The sequence below is a fragment of the Peromyscus eremicus genome, chromosome 6 (genome assembly GCF_949786415.1).
Source record: "Peromyscus eremicus chromosome 6, PerEre_H2_v1, whole genome shotgun sequence".
NCBI lineage: Eukaryota > Metazoa > Chordata > Mammalia > Rodentia > Cricetidae > Peromyscus > Peromyscus eremicus.
Genome location: NC_081421.1, coordinates 73,337,983 through 73,356,138, shown reverse-complemented (window position 1 = coordinate 73,356,138; position 18,156 = coordinate 73,337,983). Strand labels below are relative to the sequence as shown.

Below are 18,156 nucleotides of genomic sequence, written 5' to 3'. Positions count from 1 at the left end.
ATCATTGTGCTCTTCCCTGGGAAGGCCATTTTTTCCCAATCCCAGAATTCATCAGTTGCCTATAGTTTGTTGTGTAGGGTTGAGGCCTCATAGGCTTTTCCTTGTCCAATTTGGCATGTTTGTTGGTGTCGGCCTTGTTCAGTTCACATTTGGGCAGTCATGTTAGTGGGACTTCATGTCTGTAGCTTTTGATATTGCTAGGAGAAATAATCTTGAAGTAAACTCCCTGATCCTCTGGCTCTTACAACCCCCCACTTCCATGATGTTCCCTGAGCGTTGGGTGCGGAAGTGCTTTGGAGACACATCCATAGTGACTGGCTTGACAACTCTGCACTTTGGTTGTGGTTTTCTGTAGTGGTCTCTCCTCTCAATGCTTTCACTTCTTTTTCTGAGTGCCATTATCTCAAGGCGAGAGGATCGGGGTTTCACTGCATGACTGTCCCTTGGCTCAGAAGCAGCTCCCTCGGTCCTCGTAGTCAGCCTTTTTTTTTGGTCCTTTTCCTTTCCTTTCATTTCCTTTCTTCCTTTCCCATCCCTCTTTCCTCTTTCTCCTTTCATCCTTTCTTTCCTCAGTTCTCCTCTCTTCTCCTCCCCTCCCTTCCCTTCTCCTCTCCTCCCTTCCCCTCTCCTTCCCTCTCCTTTCTTCCTCTCCCCTCTCGTACCCTCCCCTCCCCTCTCTTCTCCCCTCTCCTCTCTTTAGCTGTACACAGTCTCTTTACAAGCATCCCCTCTCCATCCAGCTTTGCCTCGATCCTTGCAGAAGAACCCTCAGTGGTTGTAGTTCATCCACAGACTCTGCTGTCAGTTCAGCTCTTGATGGTGAAATGTATACCTTGCGAGGGATTAACATGTAATACAATAAAAACATAAAATTTACTATCATTATAGTAATATATGTTCATATTTTTGTTATTACTTAGATCATTACTGAAGCATGAACCAGAGCCAAGTGTCATTAAATAAAAGACTCACCATCCACTACATCTTACTATCATTAATCCACGGAGTAAAAGATACAAAATCAGGCTATATCCAGCAGTGGCCCTTTGTCACCATCATTGTGTCAAAGATGAGAAAGCCCAACAGAGAGCACTGTTACCAGTGCCTAGTGAACAGTTGTGGGATGAGTGACAGAATGGACCACCACACACTCTAACTGACCCGTGTACTCACCATCATCTCATTGTCCGACCAGTCAGAAGGAAAATGTGCTACATTGACCATATAATGGAGTCGAGCAACGTCAAAGAGATTTGTTTCAGGTTTCTCATTATTCAGGATTGGTTCCAAGTACTTCCAGAAAATTTCAAGTTCCTTAATGGTATTTTCTCTCTTCAGGTTTTCAGCTTGTATATCTAATAATAGTAAAATGTTTTCCTGTGACATGAAGGTATTGAATTTCTCCCCACTTTATCTTGATGTTGTGAGTCATATGCATGATGAGATGTCTGTAAAGTATTAGCGGAGTGCAAATGCAGACACATAACTTTGAGACGTTTTTGAAGTGGGAAGACACAACTATAAAATCAAAAGAGATTGCTCTATGAGCTCATCATTCTCCTTCATCTCACAGTGGAGGCCCAGAGAGGTTGTGATAAGGTCACACATCTCAAGAGCTGAGGATGCTCAAGGTACCGATTGACCTGCTATTGCACCTGCATAGAACCAGTCTTCCCTCCAAATCATGCTTTCACTGAATTGGTACTTACAGCGTAACACATTAAAAAACTGAAGTAGACCCACTTCCCATAGGCCTACAACCAGCCTGGATGAGAGCGATTTATGCTTTAGTTAGCTTTCGGTCATGTTACAGCAGCTACATCTTTTCTGGGTATTTGCCCCCTGACTGTCAAGTGATAGTGGATTTCCATAAAGTTAGATTTGAAAACTTACCTGAAATATTTATGTTTTTTATGTCTATAACTGAAAAGTTTGGTCTACTACTATGACCTCATCATTCTATGGTAAAGCCTAATATTATTTTATTATATATTTTTTGAGACAGAGTTTCACGCTAGCCTAGGTTGGCCTGCAACTTATTATGGAGCCTGAAAACGGCCTCGAACTCATGGTCAATCCTCCTGTCTCAGCCTCTCAAGTTCTGGGATTATACATATCAGCCAGCATGCTTGTATCATAGAATATATTTGTATATTGATTTATTAGTACATGAACTGTCTTATAGATACTATATTTGATTCTTATGCAACAGTTTCTTGACAGTTTCAATAACAAATTATTTTAATATATGTATGTTTTGATATAGTCAGTTTCTGACTTAATAGTTGCCTCTGGTCCAAAAGTCCTTTTTGATAAAATGGAAATAAGTAAGACTTACTTCCTGAGTGGCCACATGGGGCTAGGACTCAGTAGGTGATTTTCATTTTCCTTCCTTTCCTCCCCTATGATCTCTCCAGACTCACTCTCAGTACTGTAGCAGGCCTGCTTTCAGGAGCTCTTCCTCCTACCCTATCTCCATTCCCCCTCCACCTCTCAGTGTGGACCCAGGCTCCTCCTCCTCTTTCATCCTTGTCTCTCTAAGTTCATTCTTTGTCCTAAGGCAGCCTGTTTGTAGGGGCCTCTACTCCCACCCCATCTCCTCTCCATGGGGATGCTGCCTCTTGGTACAGAGACCGCAGCCCCAGCACTTTGCCTATATCCCCTCTCAGCCCTCTATTTAGCACATCTTCATGCATTTTTACCACTCACTGACCACAGAAACACTCTCCAATGAGGACCCCCCCCCCCAGCCACCACACTTGTCTAGGATCCAGAGAGGGCAATAGAAACCAAAAAATGGAACACCCAGCCAAGAAAGATGAGACCAGATATTGACACCAAGAACATCATAACTCCAGATGCCTAGATCCCAGTGCAAAAACACAAACATGAACAGCCAAGACAATATGCTTCCACCAGAAGCCAGCAACCCTACTGAAGGAGGCCCTGAGAAATGAAGTAAGAGGACTTCAAAATAGCTATTATGAATATATTCAAGGATCTTAAAGAGGATATGAATAAGTCCCTTAATGAAGTCTGTGAAATCATAAACAAACAGTTGAATGAAATAATGAAAACAATTAAGAACATGACAGTGGATTTAATAAAGAAATAGAGTCACTGGAAAAAAAAAACCCAAACTGAAATAATACTGGAAGTGAAAATTTAGGATGCTAAACAAAAACCTCAGAGGTAAGCCTCACCAACAGATTGTAAGACATGGAAGAGGGAATCTCAGATTTTAAGAAAAGGTACAGAAGTGGATACCTCAGTCAAAAAAAAAAAGTTAAATCTAAAGGAATCCAGCCACAAAACATCAAAGAAATCTGGAACACTACAAAAACCAAAAAAACCAAAAAACCAAACAAACAAAAAAAAACCCTATGAATAATAGGGGTATAAGAAGGATAAAAAACCTAGGTAAAAGGCACAGAAAATATTTTAACAAAATTATAAAAGAAAATTTCCCCAGGCTAAAGAAGGAGATGCTTATTTAGGTACAAGAAGCATAGAGGACACCAAGGGGCAGGTGTTCCCCATGACACATACTAATGAAAACACTAAATATACACATCAAAGAAAGCCACAAGGGAAGAAGACCAGGTACCATAGAAAGGCAGATCCATTAGAATAACATGATTTTTCAGTGGAGACTTGAAAACCAGAAGGGCCTAGAAAGGTGTTCAACCAACTCTGATAGACCACTGATGTCAGCCCAGACTACTACACCCAGCAAAACTTATCAATCACAATTGCCAGAGAAAGAAAAACATTCCACAATAAAAGCATATTTAAGCAACTTCTATGTACCAACCTGGTGCTACAGAAGGCACTAGAAAGAACACTTTAGTCTGAAGAGGTTAACCACATCTAAGAAGACTCAAGGAATAATCCCACAACAGTAAATGAAAATGGGAGGGGGTACCATAACAACAAAATAATAATACTGTTCATTGATAACTCTCATTATTAATGGTCTCAATTTCATAATAAAAAGACATAGACTAACAGTTTGGACTGGAAAATGGGAGCCATCTTTCTTCTGTATCCAAGAAACACATTTTACCATCAAGGACAGTTATCACCTCAGGGTAAAAGGATGGGAAAATATATTCTAAGCAAATGGGCTCAAATAGCAAGTGGGAGTGGCCATTTTAATATTTGACAAACTAGATTTCAAATCACACCTATTCAAAAGATGTAGAGAAGGACACTATATACTCATCCAAATGAAAATACACCAAGAGGATATTGTAATTCTAAACATTTGTGCACCAAACACAAGGGCATCCAAGTTCATAAAAAACAAAGACTACTACAGCTAAAATCACATGTTGACCCTCACACAGTAATAGTGGGTAATTTTAATAGCTTCAATACCCTACTTTTTACCAACTGACAGGTCATCCAGACAAAACTAAACAGAGAAATGCTGGGGGTAAATAATGTCATAAACAAAATGGACCTAGAAGGTCTCTACAGAACATTCCACTCAAACAAAAAAGAACATACTTTCTTCTTGTAGCTTATGGAACTTTCTCCAAAATTGACCACATATTTGGACACAAAGCAAATCTCAACAGATACAAGAACATTTAAATAATACCCTGCATTCTGTCTGTCCACCATGGATTAAAGCTGGATATCAACCACATAAAAATGACAGAAGTTTATAAATTTATAGAAACTGAACAATTCACTATTGAATGGAAAATGGGTCAAGAAAATCAGGAAGGAAACTGAAAATTTTTTAGAATGAATGAAAGTGAAATTATAACATACCTGAACCTATGAAACACAGTGAAGGCAGTTCTATGAGGCAAGTTCATAGCATTAAGTGCCCACATCAAATGATTGGAGACATATCATATTAGTAACTTAGCAAAATATCTGGAAGCTCTAGAACAAAAAGAAGAAACAATGCCCAAATAGAGTAGATGTCAAGAAATAACCAAACTCAGGACTGCAATCAATGAAATAGAAACAAACAACAATGGCAAAAACAATACAAAGAATCAATGTAACAAAGAGTTGGTTCTTTGAGAAAATCAGTAGGATGGCAAACCTTAACTTAACTAAAAGATAAAGAGAGAAAAATCAAAATTAATGTAATTAGAGATGAAAAGGGGGACATTACAACAGACACTGAGAAAACCTTGAGAATCATAAGAACATACTTTAAAAATCTGTACTTCCTCCCAAACTCACTCATGTATCTTTGGCCAAAACAAGACACATGCTACATTGTCTTCAAAAGAGCTCCACACTCCCCTGGTGTCTATGAATGCAAAGGTCAGGATTGTCTGTGACTCTAATGCAAACCCAATAAACAGTTTCCCTTGGACATCTATCTGCAACCATTCTTCTCTATTCATTTATTTGTATCATAAATGTCCTCACGATCCACATTTTATAACCTGCAGTGCTATAGCACGATTGTCACAGGCCCCCAGACCTTAGCACAACTGACTCCAGGATGGACATACCATTCAGGTCGTAAAACTCAGTATATAGTCAGCACCATCTGCCAAAACTAAAATGAAGACTTAATCTATCAAAGTTCATAGTTCTGGGAAAGTCTTTAAATGTATTAGCCTTACTTTCTGGCTTCTGTAGCTCTGCTTCTCATTAACTGTTCTTGTTAACTGAAATATGTCAACTAAGAATATGATTTTTTGTGTTTAAAACCTCACCCTGAGAAAGGCTTGGGGCTACACTGGGATCCCAAAATTTCAGTGTAGTCACTGGCCAGCTCATAAAGAATTTTTATTGGCCAAAAAATTTGTACTTTGCCAAATTGAGAAATTAAAAGGAATCGATGGATTTCTTGATATTTACAACCTACCAAAGATAAATCAAGATTAAATAAGCAATTTAAACAGACCCATATAGACCCTAGTGAAATAGAAACAGTAATTAAAATTATTCCAATCAAAGAAATCCCAGAGCCAATGTATTTAACACAGAATTCTACCTTATCTTCAAAGAAGAATTAATGCTAACACCTCCTAAATTATTCCAGAAAATAGAAATCCAAGGAATATTTCCTTTTTTTTTTTTAACATGGTGACTATTCCTCTGATAGCAAAACAACACAAATACTCAAAAAAGAGAATAAGTTATAGGCCAATATCCTTTATGAATATAGATGCAAAAAGTTCTCAATAAAATACTTCCAAACTGAATCCAAGAACAAATACATCAAAAAGATTATCAACCATGATCAAGTTGGCTTCATCCCGAAGATATACGTATAGTTCAACATGCATGAATTAATACATGTAATCCACCATACAGACTGAAAGAAAAAAAAAAGCACACAATCATCTAATTAGATGCAAAAAAGGAATCCAATACCCCTTCATGATAAGAGTTCTAGAGAGATACAGAGGACACACCTCGCCATAATAAAAGCAATTCACAGGAAGCTCACAGCCGACATCAACTTAATTGGGGAGAAATTTGGAGCATTTTCACTAAAATCAGGAATAAGACAAGGATATTCACTCTCTCCATATCTATCCTATACAGTACTTAAAGTCCTAGACAGAGCAATACTCAGAGATCAAGGGTATAAAAATATGTGAGAAAGAAGTCAAAGTATCTTTATTTTTAGATGATAAAATTTTATACATAAATAACCCCATAAATTAAATCAGGGAACTTTTTTTTTTTTGGTCTTTTGAGATAGGATTTCTCTGTGTAGTTTTGGTGCCTGTCCTGGATCTCACTCTGTAGACCAGGCTGGCTTTGAACTCACAGAGATCCACCTGCCTCTGCCTCCCCAGTGCTGGGATTAAAGGCATGTGCCACCACCATCTGCCCTAATCAGGGAACTTTTACAGCTGATAAACACCTTCAGCAAAGTAGCAGGATACAAAATTAATTAAGTTAATTAAATTAAAACCAGCAGCCTTACTATATTCAAATAACAAATGGTCTGAAAGAAGATCAGGGAAATAATAACTTTTACAATAGCTTAAAAATCATCTTTGAATATCTCTCACCAAGCAAGTGAAAGACTTGTATAATAAAAACTCTAAGGCGTTGAAAAAAGAAATTGAAGAAGACATCAGAAGATAAAAGTATCTCCCCTGTCCACAGATTGGGAGGAATACAGCATCTAAAATGGCCATCCCACCAAAGGCAGTCGGCAGATTCAGCGCACTGTCCATCAAACTCCAGCACAGTTCTTCACAGAAATTGAGAAGGCAATTAGCAGCTTTATAATGAGACACCTAAAACCCTCCAAGATCGCTAAAACTATCCTGGAAAGCAACACAACAGCAACAACACACAGCCTGCTGCAAGTGTCACTGTCCAGATTTTAAGTTGTGCTGTACAGTTATAATAATAAAACCAGCACAGCATTGCCATAAAATCAGACACGCTGATTGATGGGATCTAATTGAAGATACAGACGTAAGTTCACACACCTATGATTTTTTGACAAAGAAGCCAGAAATACCCACTGGGGAAAACAAAACAAACATCTTCAACCAGTGGTGCTGGTCAAACTGGATGGCTGCATGTGGAAGAACGCAAATCAATCCATACGTATCACCCTGCAAAACAAAACAAAACAAAACAGAAACCAACTCCAAATGGATCATGGGCATCGACATAAGGTCAGACACACCGAGCCTTATAGAAGAGAAAGTAGGAATAGTCTCGAGGTCATTGGCAAAGGAAAGGACTTTCTGAACAGGACACCAACAAGGCACTAAGAACAACAATGATATCTCTCTCCTTGTTCTCCTACTCTGTTCCTGATCCAGCTGAGGAGCCCCCATGGTATTGGACTAGGCCCTCTGGATAAGTGAGACAGTTGTTTAGTTTGAACTGTTTAGGGGGCTCCCAGGCAGTGAGACAGGGACCTGTCCTTAGTACATGAGCCAGCTTTTTGGAACCTAGTGCCTATGCTGAGACACTTTGCTCAGCCTTGGTGCAGGGAGGAGGGGCTTGGATCTACCTCAACTGAATGTACCAGGCTCTGCTGACTCCCCAGGGGAGACCTTGCCTTGGAGGAGGTGGGAATGGGGGTGGGTTGGGGGGAAGGCTGGGGGGTGGGTGGGAGGAGGGAGGACAGGGGAATCTGTGGTTGACATGTAAAATAGAAAATCTCTTAATAATAATAATAAAAAGGACAACAATGAATAAATGGGACCTCATGAAACTGAAACGCTTCTGTATGGAAAAGGACAGCATCATTCAGGAAAAGAATGGCATGAGATCTTTACTAATTTATTCATCTGATAAGAGGGTTAGTATCCAAAATATATAAAGAACTAAAAAACCTGAACATTAAAACAAATAACCCAATTAAAAAAGGGGCTACAGAATTAAGCAGAGAGTTCTCAAAAGACAAAACACAAATAGCAGAGAAACATGGAAAGAAATGTTCAACACTCTTACTCATTAGGGAAATGCAAATTAAATGACTTTGGGATTTCATCTTACATCAGTTAGAATGGCCAAGATCAATTAAAAAAATAAATAACAGTATGTGATGGCAAGGATGTAGAGAAAGGGGAACACTTTATTGCTGGTGGGAGTGAAAACTTGTACAGCCAATATGGAAATCAGTGTGGTGGTTCCTGAGGAAGCTGGGCATAGATAGACCTCAAGATCCAGCTATACCCCTCTTTGGCATATACCTAAAGGACTCTACATCCAACTACAAAGGATACTTTGATCATTCATGTTCATTGCTGCTCTATTTATAATAGCCAGAAATTGGAAACAGCCTAGATGTCTACCAACAGTTGAATGGATAATGAAAATGTAGTGTATTTTCACAATGTAATATTATTCAGCTGGTAAGAAAATGAAATTACGAAATTTTCAGCAAATGAATGGAGCTAGAAAGAAGTCATCCTGAGTGTGGTAATTCAGATTCCAAAAGACAAATAAATTGTATACTGTCTCTTATATGTGGATGTTAGCTTTTTAGCCTTTGATATGTGTGTTACAATCTGAATAATGAACCACAGAGGTTAGGTACCTAGTAAGGGACTGGGGGTGGGGGACAGGATCTCTCAAATAAAGGGAAAATAGAATAAAATGTAGAAACAATGGGGAACTAGAATGGGAGTATTAAAAAGGGAGGGGATGGTAGAGAAGGGTAAAAGAGGCAATGTAGGAAGGGACAACCAACACAGAAGGCCATTTGGAAACCTACTTCTGGTTATGGGCTATGTCCTGCTAAGTTGTTGGCCAAAGGGTAGCCTCCAGACATCACAAGCTATTGCCAATGCTATTGGTTACTCTCTATAACCTACTGCTGAAGAGAACACTTACAGATGTCACCAAACATGGAACCGTTGAGCTGGTGCCTAACTAGAAGTTTCACCCTTATTGACTAATGTTCATGGTACTGGAATGTATTTTCCAGGCTATTAGAGGAGAAAGGCAATCATCAGTATCATCCAGCTACAAATCCTGTGACCTGCCTGCAAGATATATTTGTACAATAGTGTTGTAAATGTTATGGCAGTAACCAAGCACGTTCTGACTGGATTTAAGGCCCACTCCATGAGATAAAACTTATATATTACTCTGCTCAAGCTGTTAAAAACTGAAAACTAGGTATGTCATGGGCCTATGGGGAAACTTAACACTATTATTCTGATAAAGGAATACAGCAATAAAATGACTCCTAATGACATTTCTGATATACACATAGATCAGTGCTTTGCAGTAGATGGGAACTATCACAGAGACCCACAACCAGACAATGTAAGAGAATGAGAAGCTTTGGATTACTTGGTACTGAATAAGACATTTTCATCAAAGCTCTCCCCTCAAGGATCAGTGATCTATGCAGAATAAGAGGCAGAAAGACTAAGAGATGGAGGTAATGGGTATCTTCAAGGAAAGAGAGTCTTCCAGACACAAGACTGATGTACTTCTGAACTCACAGAGACTGTGGTAGCATGTACAAGGCTTGAAAAGTTTTAAGATATGCAGGGTCCCAGCACTGAGGTGGGGAAGTGGACACAGGGTCCTACCCCTAACCAAGAAGTTATCTGTAATTGATACTAACTGGTAAGAGAAAATTCAGTTTTCTCCAGTCGCATCTTACTGGATATATTAACCACACTTCACAGCTGGCCCCATTCTCAGGAGTAGTTGGCCAATACAAAAGTAACTCAATAGTCTTTCTGTAGATTTTTTGTCCACACTTTTTGGAGGGCACTTTTTCTTATCGGTCTCTTGCTTTTATATTTTCATTTCTGTTTTCGTGGAGTTTTTTGTGAATATTTTTTTTTGCTTTTTGTTTGCATTTTTGAAAAGAGAGAGTAAAGAACAAGTTGGGTGAGTGGGCAGGCTGGGAGGGTCTTTGAGGAATTAGGGGAGGGAAAACCTCATAATATAGTGTATGAACATATTTTTTCCTTTTTTTTTTTTGGTTTTTCGAGACGGGGTTTCTCTGTGTAGTTTTGGTGCCTGTCCTGGATCTTGCTCTGTAGATCAGGCTGGCCTCAAACTCACTGAGATCTGCCTGGCTCTGCCTCCCGAGTGCTGGGATTAAAGGCATGAGCCACCACTGTCCAGTGAAAGTATTTTTTTTTCAATTAAAAAAGACATACTTCCTTAAGAGTATTGTGAAAACTATACAAGTCAATATACTTAGAGCTCTTAGCATTGAGCTTAGCCCCCAAGTTATGCTCCCAATAAATAGTAATTATTATTATTATTGAAGGTAGTGATTTCTAACTTTGAGAAAAAAATGGAAAGAAACCACTATGTGGCTGTGTGAGTTAAAAAGCATAACGAAAATACTGATAATAACATTAAAACCAATACATGCTATGGGAATAACTTGGCTCCTGGAATCACAGATTTACATTGATTCTCAGTGCTATTACATCAAGGGCACAGCAGCTTCCTGCTTCTTTCCTACACGGGTAATCTAGCACAATTCCGTAACACAAAAACCCCAAGGCTCAAAATGACCAAACCGTAGTGTGTTTGGAGCTTGGTCCCATTAATTTCCCAGTTTAAGTCTGGAAGAAAGGACTCCTCTGACTTTTATCACAAAGAGTTAGTAATACATGTAGAATTAATAAGATGTAGGATCCAACTAGAGAGATGCCTCAGCAGTTAAGAGCACTTGCTGTTCTTCTAGAGGACCCAAGTTCAGTTCCCAGCAACCATGTCAGGTGGTTTATAGCCACTTATAACTCCAGCTCCAAAAGATCCAATACCCTCTTCTGTCCCTCATGAACACACATATATGCACATGCACAAATCCAACTGTGTGATCTTCCCTGGGCTGTTTTGTGACTATGTTATTTGAAAGAAAAGAGTCTCAACAGAGATTTATCCAGCCCAGGCTTTGGCTAAACATTACAGGTCAAAAGTTCCTGAGAAACACGGTTGTGTAACCACACTTGCTCTCAGCTAAAAGGCTGAGAAGTCACAATTGTGTAACCAAGTCTTCTGACCTGCAATCCATGTTTTCTGCCACTACACAGGGATACGAGCACAGAGTATGAATTTAATTTGCCAAATTTATGACTCTTGGCTAATACAAGCAGAATAAATAGCAAATCAGTCCTGAAAGGATTTAATAATGTGCGTATTTTATGACCATGTTTCGGCTAGCAGATTGCATTTGTGCTTGAAGGACGGGGGGTAATATTGATGGACTCGTGAGTTGTATAGCCAACTGCATACCTTCGGGCTGAAGGACAGCTTCCTGCTGCTGGCTGACTGCTGCCAGGTGGGTCTGCAGAGGTTCATAATTCTCTGAAGATATTTTAATCACACTGGTTATAGGAATGCCAAGCTCAGTCATAATGGCTAGTAGCTGAGGATTGTAGAAGCCCACAACAATAATGTAATGCTGGGCACCATCATCTGGCTCATCATCTGTTGGAAATACCACAGAGAAGGTCAGCTATCCTTGTTAGATAGAACAGGTTGTCCCCAGGCAAATCAATGGTGATACACATTATGCATGCATTTGTAATCCCTCTGGCTTGCCAAGACCCAGCCAGTTGGCTGGAATGCAGGCCTGTTGACTGCTTTTCATTATTGCCCTTCCAGTAAAGAGGCTGTGGCCATTTTACAATATATTAAATCATGTTTGCAAATGAGACATAGGCATACTAGGAGAGCCAACATACATGGGGCCTGTGGCCATGGAAAATGGTGCTTGGGGTTTTGTCAAGAGTTTAGCCTGTAACTAGTTCCTTTTGGTTCTAATCTCTTTTGAGTAGTACCTGGCTTGACTCCTGACTTACAAGTAGCTGCAGCTTTCTGGTACTTTATAAGCAGAGGTGTTTACAGGCTAAGGAAATACTGCGGAGGTACTCTGTAGCACAGCACTGAATGAACTCATGTCGGTGGCGAGAACCCTATGCATCTATTGTGGGGCAGCTATTTATTGCATTACATTTGAAAAAATACATAGTGCACATTTTTTAATGGTTCTCTTCTCTTTTTTTCCTGGCGATGCTCCTTATGGATATTAAAACATGATATTCTGGGGGTGAGAATCATTGCTCTGCTCCTGTGCTCACTGTGCGTGATACATAAAAAGCCTTACATTGTACAGCGTGGCACAGTAAGGCCAACATACATGCCATACAACAGATGCTCAAGTTTTTGTTTTTAAGTAATTATTCTTCCCAGTCACTAAAATGATCAACATTGGCATGGCCTGTCGGTGCACAGCATCTTTGCTTCTGGGAGTATTATCTTTATAGCAGAGCTACATGGGAGGAACCAACTGATAAAGGGTATGAAAGAAAGCCCATTTCTCTTCATTAAAATGCAGTAAAGATCAAAACTGCTTTAAAAAAAATCAAGTCTACTGACTACAAAAAACAAACCAATAAAACAAAGAGAGGAACAGGTAGTTCTGTCTGGGCTCAAAGGGATGGGTCACTAGTAACTCCTAAGGATGACTCAGTTTTGCATCAGTCATTTCAGATGGAAGGAAGTTCTGTTGAGTTTGCTGGAGACAGAATGGCGGTGGGGAAAGTCTGAGTTAAGAAGTTGTGCTCTGTAGCCGGGTGGTGGTGGCGCACGCCTTTAATCCCAGCACTCGGGAGGCAGAGCCAGGCGGATCTCTGTGAGTTCGAGGCCAGCCTGGGCTACCAAGTGAGTTCCAGGAAAGGCGCAAAGCTACACAGAGAAACCCTGTCTCGAAAAACCAAAAAAAAAAAAAAAAAAAAAAAAAAAGAAGTTGTGCTCTGCATGCATCTCAGCTTATTAGATTTGATTGCCGCTGCTCCTCACATGAATCAATCTTTAGGCCACTTACTTATCTCTGTGTGTGTGTCATCGAAGTGATGCATGTGTGTGCCATAATGTGTCTGAGGAGGCCAGGGGACAACTTGTGGAAGTTGGTTCCCTCCTTCCACCATGGGAAGCCTGGGGATGGTGCTCAGATGGTCAGGCCTGAGAAGTGTGTAGCTTTACCCATGCAGCCATCTTGCTGGATCATTTTCACGTTCCCTATAATTACACTTGACTTTCCATTATATTCTCAGCAAGACAGTAAGCTTCCTGATGGTGCAATCACTTGCCATTTCATTCTCTGCTCTCATAATATAAATGTGCCCATGGAGATACATGCTAAATAAACATTTTCTAAACCCATACATGGATTGCAAATAGAAATATTTTTCAATTGAAGTGTCACAGAATGTAAGCTATTTGTGGATTCATGATAAACAAAAAGGCTAGGAATGGTGGAGTATAAATTATTGGGGTGACTGCTGAAGCTATATCCTGATCCGTAAAGCAAGAGGTAAAAGATATGACCCACTGACCAATGTAGGTTTTGGTATCGTCTTCCTCCCCCCTCCGTTTTAACTGGGTGGTCTTCTTCACTGCTGCAGCGGCCTCGGGCTGGTCCTTCCCCTTTCCTTTCCCAGCCTTGGCACTGGGGGCCTTCTTCTCTTTGGGAGACTTCGCTTTTCCTTTGTCCTTTTCCGATTTTGCCCTTTCTTCTAGCATCTGGAATGAGAGATCACATTCTTACCCTCCAAGTCATCTTGTGAACAAGCAAAGGCTTCCCCAAAGTCAGCCAAAGGAATCCTCTAATTCACTTCATCAAAGCAATCCTCTATTTTACTGTATACTCACTATTATTTGTCATTTATGCATCGTCGAAGTCAGGACAATGGAGACTCCAGCTTGAATTGAAGTTGTGACGGGCACGTCTGTGGAGGGCTGTGAGGGGCAGGCATGGGTGGGAAGGTACCAGGAGGTTTGTTAAGACTAGCCTTGTGGGAGAGATTAATCTGAAGGAGCTTCTCAAACACTTCAGCTGTGTGTGTGTGTGTGTATGTGTGTATGTGTGTGTGTGTGTGTGTGTATGTGTGTATGTGTGTGTGTGTGTGTGTGTGTGTGTATGTGTGTGTGTGTGTGTGTGTATGTGTGTGTGTGTGTGTGTGTGTGTGTGTGTGTATGTGTGTGTGTGTGTGTGTGTGTGTGTGTGTGTGTGCTGGAGTTGGGTAGGGCAGAGTAGTGGGGTTGCGGGGGGTGCAAGGAAGCTGAATATTCTTGTGTCAGGAGCTTGGGTTTGTCTCTTAGCCCAACTCTGGAGAGCACCTGTCATTGTGTGAAAACAAACAAACAAACAAAACAAAGAAACTGGGGAAACAAAGAATAGGGTTCCGAAAACCTCCTTGCGGATGATTTTCATGCTGGCTATTTTTTTTTTTTTATTTTGCAATACAATTCAGTTCTACATATCAGCCACTGATTCTCTTGTTCTCCCCCCTCCCGCCCCCTTCTTCTTCCTCACAGCTCAGCCCCCCATTCCCACCTCCTCCAGGGTAAAGCCTCCCCCGAGGACTGAGATCAACCTGGTAGACTCAGTCCAGGCAGGTCCAGTCCCCTCCTCCCAGGCTGAGCCAAGCGACCCTGCATAGGCCCCAGGTTCCAAACAGCCAACTCATGCAATGAGCACAGGACCAGGTCCCACTGCCTGGATGCCTCCTAAACAGATCAAGCCAATCAACTGTCTCACCCATTCAGAGGGCCTGATCCAGTTGGTGACCCCTCAGTCATTGGTTCATAGTTCATGTGTTTCCATTCATTTGGCTATTTGTCCCTGTGCTTTATCCAACCTTGGTCTCAACAACTCTCGCTCATATAAACCCTCCTCATTCTTGCTAATTGAACTCCCAGAGATCCACCTGGGGCCTAGTCATGGATCTCTGCATCCAGATCCCTCAGTCGTTGGATGGGGTTTCTAGCACGACAATTAGGGTGTTTGGCCATCCCATCACAAGAGTAGGTCAGTTCGGGCTGTCTCTCGACCATTGCCCATACTGGCTATTTTTAAAGGTTAAAATGTCTTTAGAGGTTTTAGCACTGAGAAATTCTCTTTATTACAATTCCACCCAAAAGCGTGCAGCCCTGACCATTGGCTGCTGTCTGAAACATAGACAGGGGTCGGCAGAGGCCACTGGTCACTTGAGTTCTTCATAGACAGCTTGGGCCATGCTTAGCTCACAGGCAGATCTAATATTTACCACCCCTCCCTTCAAAAATCCCCCCCCAATTCTGCATACTATTTCATAGTGTAATTGTACCTGTGTTTATAAACTGGAAGCATTTATTCCCACTAAAATGACACTGGAGTACTGGTCCCAAGAGGATGACTCTACAGGCTATTTACAATATATGGATCTTATTACGTTTTTCCATACACAACAACACTGAAGACAAAAAGTAATTAAAATATTGTACCACTACTTTGGTACTTTGATATCAATTTCTTAAGGTCATGAAAATTAATTTGAAGGCTTCTCAGATATCATAGGTAGGGTAAGTTGAAGATAGGAAACTTTGCTACTCAGCTAATAAGCAGCATCATGGGGGGAGGGAGGTTTGTCCTCTACTCCACATGAGTTTTGGCTGCCAAGGGCTCTGAAGAACTCAGGCCAGTTTTGGCTTTCATGACTGGTATCATTGGTGTCAAAGGATTCCCTGCCTAGAGTGGGGGCTCCAGTGTGGGCAGCACTCTGCCCCTCCAGCACTGGTTCCTCAGCAACCTTGAGAAACAAATCTCTGTGAAGGCTACTGCTGCTGCTTATAGCACTGGGTAAAGACTGTGAAAGTACACCACTGCTTCTGGAGAATAAAGAGAAATTGAATATGGTTGAAGCATATGCAAGTGGTAAAAAAAATAGTAGAAGAGATGGAGGCAACAACTATAGCAACAGCAGCAGCAGCAGCAGCAACAACAGCAGTAGCATAAACCTTGGGATGGAAGAGAAAGTTCCAGAAACCAGCCCCATGCCAGACAGACAAGGGCTGCTAAAAGAGAAAGAGCACATTGTCAAAGTCAAGCCTACCAGACTACTGTCTCTCTTATTCTATCCCCAGGGACGAAGATGAACTAAGCCTAATGAGAAAATATCAGCAGGAACAGAAGTTGTGGAAACCTGTGAGACACCAGCATCATTTACTCACTTGCTCATCCAGTGGACATTTTCATGAGTCGAGGGAGACAGCAGCAGAGGCTGGGAGGGTCATGAACTCCACGGGTGTGATACAGGTGAGGTACTAGGATATGAGAGGGCCCAGCACTTCCCTCTGCTCTCTATAGAATTGGTGCCTACAGTAGGGCTAGGCACTACCTCTTCGAGTTCAGTCGAAGGGAGAAGGAAGCTATGTCAACAAACAGGCAAAAATAGAACTACAAAGTTTAGTGAGGGGCTAGAGAGATGGCTCAGAGGTTAAGAGCACTGACTGTTCTTCCAGAGGTCCTGAGTTCAATTCCTAGTAACCACATGATGGCTCACAACCATCTGTAATGAGATCTGGTGCCGTCTTCTGGCCTACAGGCAAAACATGCTCTATACATAATAAATAAATAAATCTTAAAAAAAAAGTTTAGTGAATTCAGAGACAGTGACAGAGGAGACTTCGCTCATAAGTTGGAAGATGGAATGCCTTCTCTCAGGAGGTGACATTTGAGTAAAAACCTGAAAAATGAGTCATAATGCACATGAGAAGCAGGGAAAAGGTGATGTGTGGAGGCATTTGGACATGAAGGAACTGTGTGTTCGGAGAACCCAAAGGCATATTGGCAGGGCAAAAGGGGCAGAGTGGCCCAAGACAAGGGTAGGAGACCAGGCATGGGCAGGTCACCCAGGGCTTTGGAGATAGGGCTAATGAATTCATACCTCATTGACAACACAGTAGGAAGACTTGAGGGTTTGCAGGTGGGGGAGTCTACAGAAAACAGGAAGTCTAATGAGGAAACTGGACATAGTTCAGAGAAGACCTAACTGTGGCTCCCATCTAGGTGTTGGCAAAGTGGAGAAAAGGAGATGGATTTGAGATCCATTTTGGATGTTGAAACTGTGAGAGTCAAATGATTAGTCATGAGGCGTATCGAAGAGAACACTCTGGACTTGAGTCTGAGCCACTGGGTGGTTTGGTGGTGGCCCTTACTGAGGTGGAGAAGATTGGGTGAGAAGTGGTTTTCAGTGAAGTTGTGAAGAACACTATATGTGATCATGCTGTACTTCAGGTGCCCTGTGACACTAAGAGCGACATTTTCCATTCAGAGGAGATAATGACTGCAGTTACAAAAGCAGGAGCAAGTCATTGGGGTCAGCTAATTTAATGGGAAGAGATGAAATGACTTGGGTAAGAGTTTCTTTTCTTTTTTTTTTTTTTTTTTTTTTGTTTGTTTTTTGAGACAGGGTTTCTCTGTGTAGCTTTGGAGCCTTTCCTGGAACTCACTCTGTAGCTCAGACTGGCCTCGAACTCACACAGATCAGCCTGCCTCTGCCTTCCGAGTGCTGGGATTAAAGGTGTGTGCCACTACCGCCCGGCTCAAGAGTTTCTTAAAAACTGTGAAAATTGGGCTTTGGATCATGGGAACTCCAACACTGACCCATTCGGTACAGCAGAGGAAATCAGCCAAAAAGAAGGAGAAGTGAACAAAAGGTCAAAAACAAATGTAGACGGTGAAAAGAGAGAGCAAGTGGACCAAACAGGGCAGGAAGGGGCATTGGTCGTTGCAGGTAACATGAGAGGAACAGCTGTGGTGGGCTGTAAAGGTGGTAGACAGGCAGACAGGGACACCAGGGAGAGCATTTGTATGAGCAACTGCCTTGGGAAATTTCCTTGTGAAGGGGCCTAGAGCTCTGAGTCATCCATCAGGTGAGCAGA

General features: G+C 41.3%; 1 protein-coding gene across 3 annotated transcripts in view; it reads right to left on the bottom strand.

Moving 5' to 3' along the window:
• The window catches only part of Spag17 (sperm associated antigen 17), a 236,044-nt gene that overhangs the window by 137,284 nt on the left and 80,604 nt on the right, over window positions 1-18,156 (bottom strand). For all 3 annotated transcript variants that reach the window (XR_009379872.1, XM_059265953.1, XM_059265952.1), the window contains exons 5-7: window positions 13,788-13,974; window positions 11,683-11,877; window positions 1,174-1,355 (exon numbers count right to left, since the gene is read on the bottom strand). Coding sequence is in view for 2 of the 3 variants with exons in the window: in XM_059265953.1 (XP_059121936.1) it covers window positions 1,174-1,355; window positions 11,683-11,877; window positions 13,788-13,974 (564 nt within the window). In the remaining variant the exon portion in view is untranslated. The remainder of the gene's footprint in view (window positions 1-1,173; window positions 1,356-11,682; window positions 11,878-13,787; window positions 13,975-18,156) is intronic.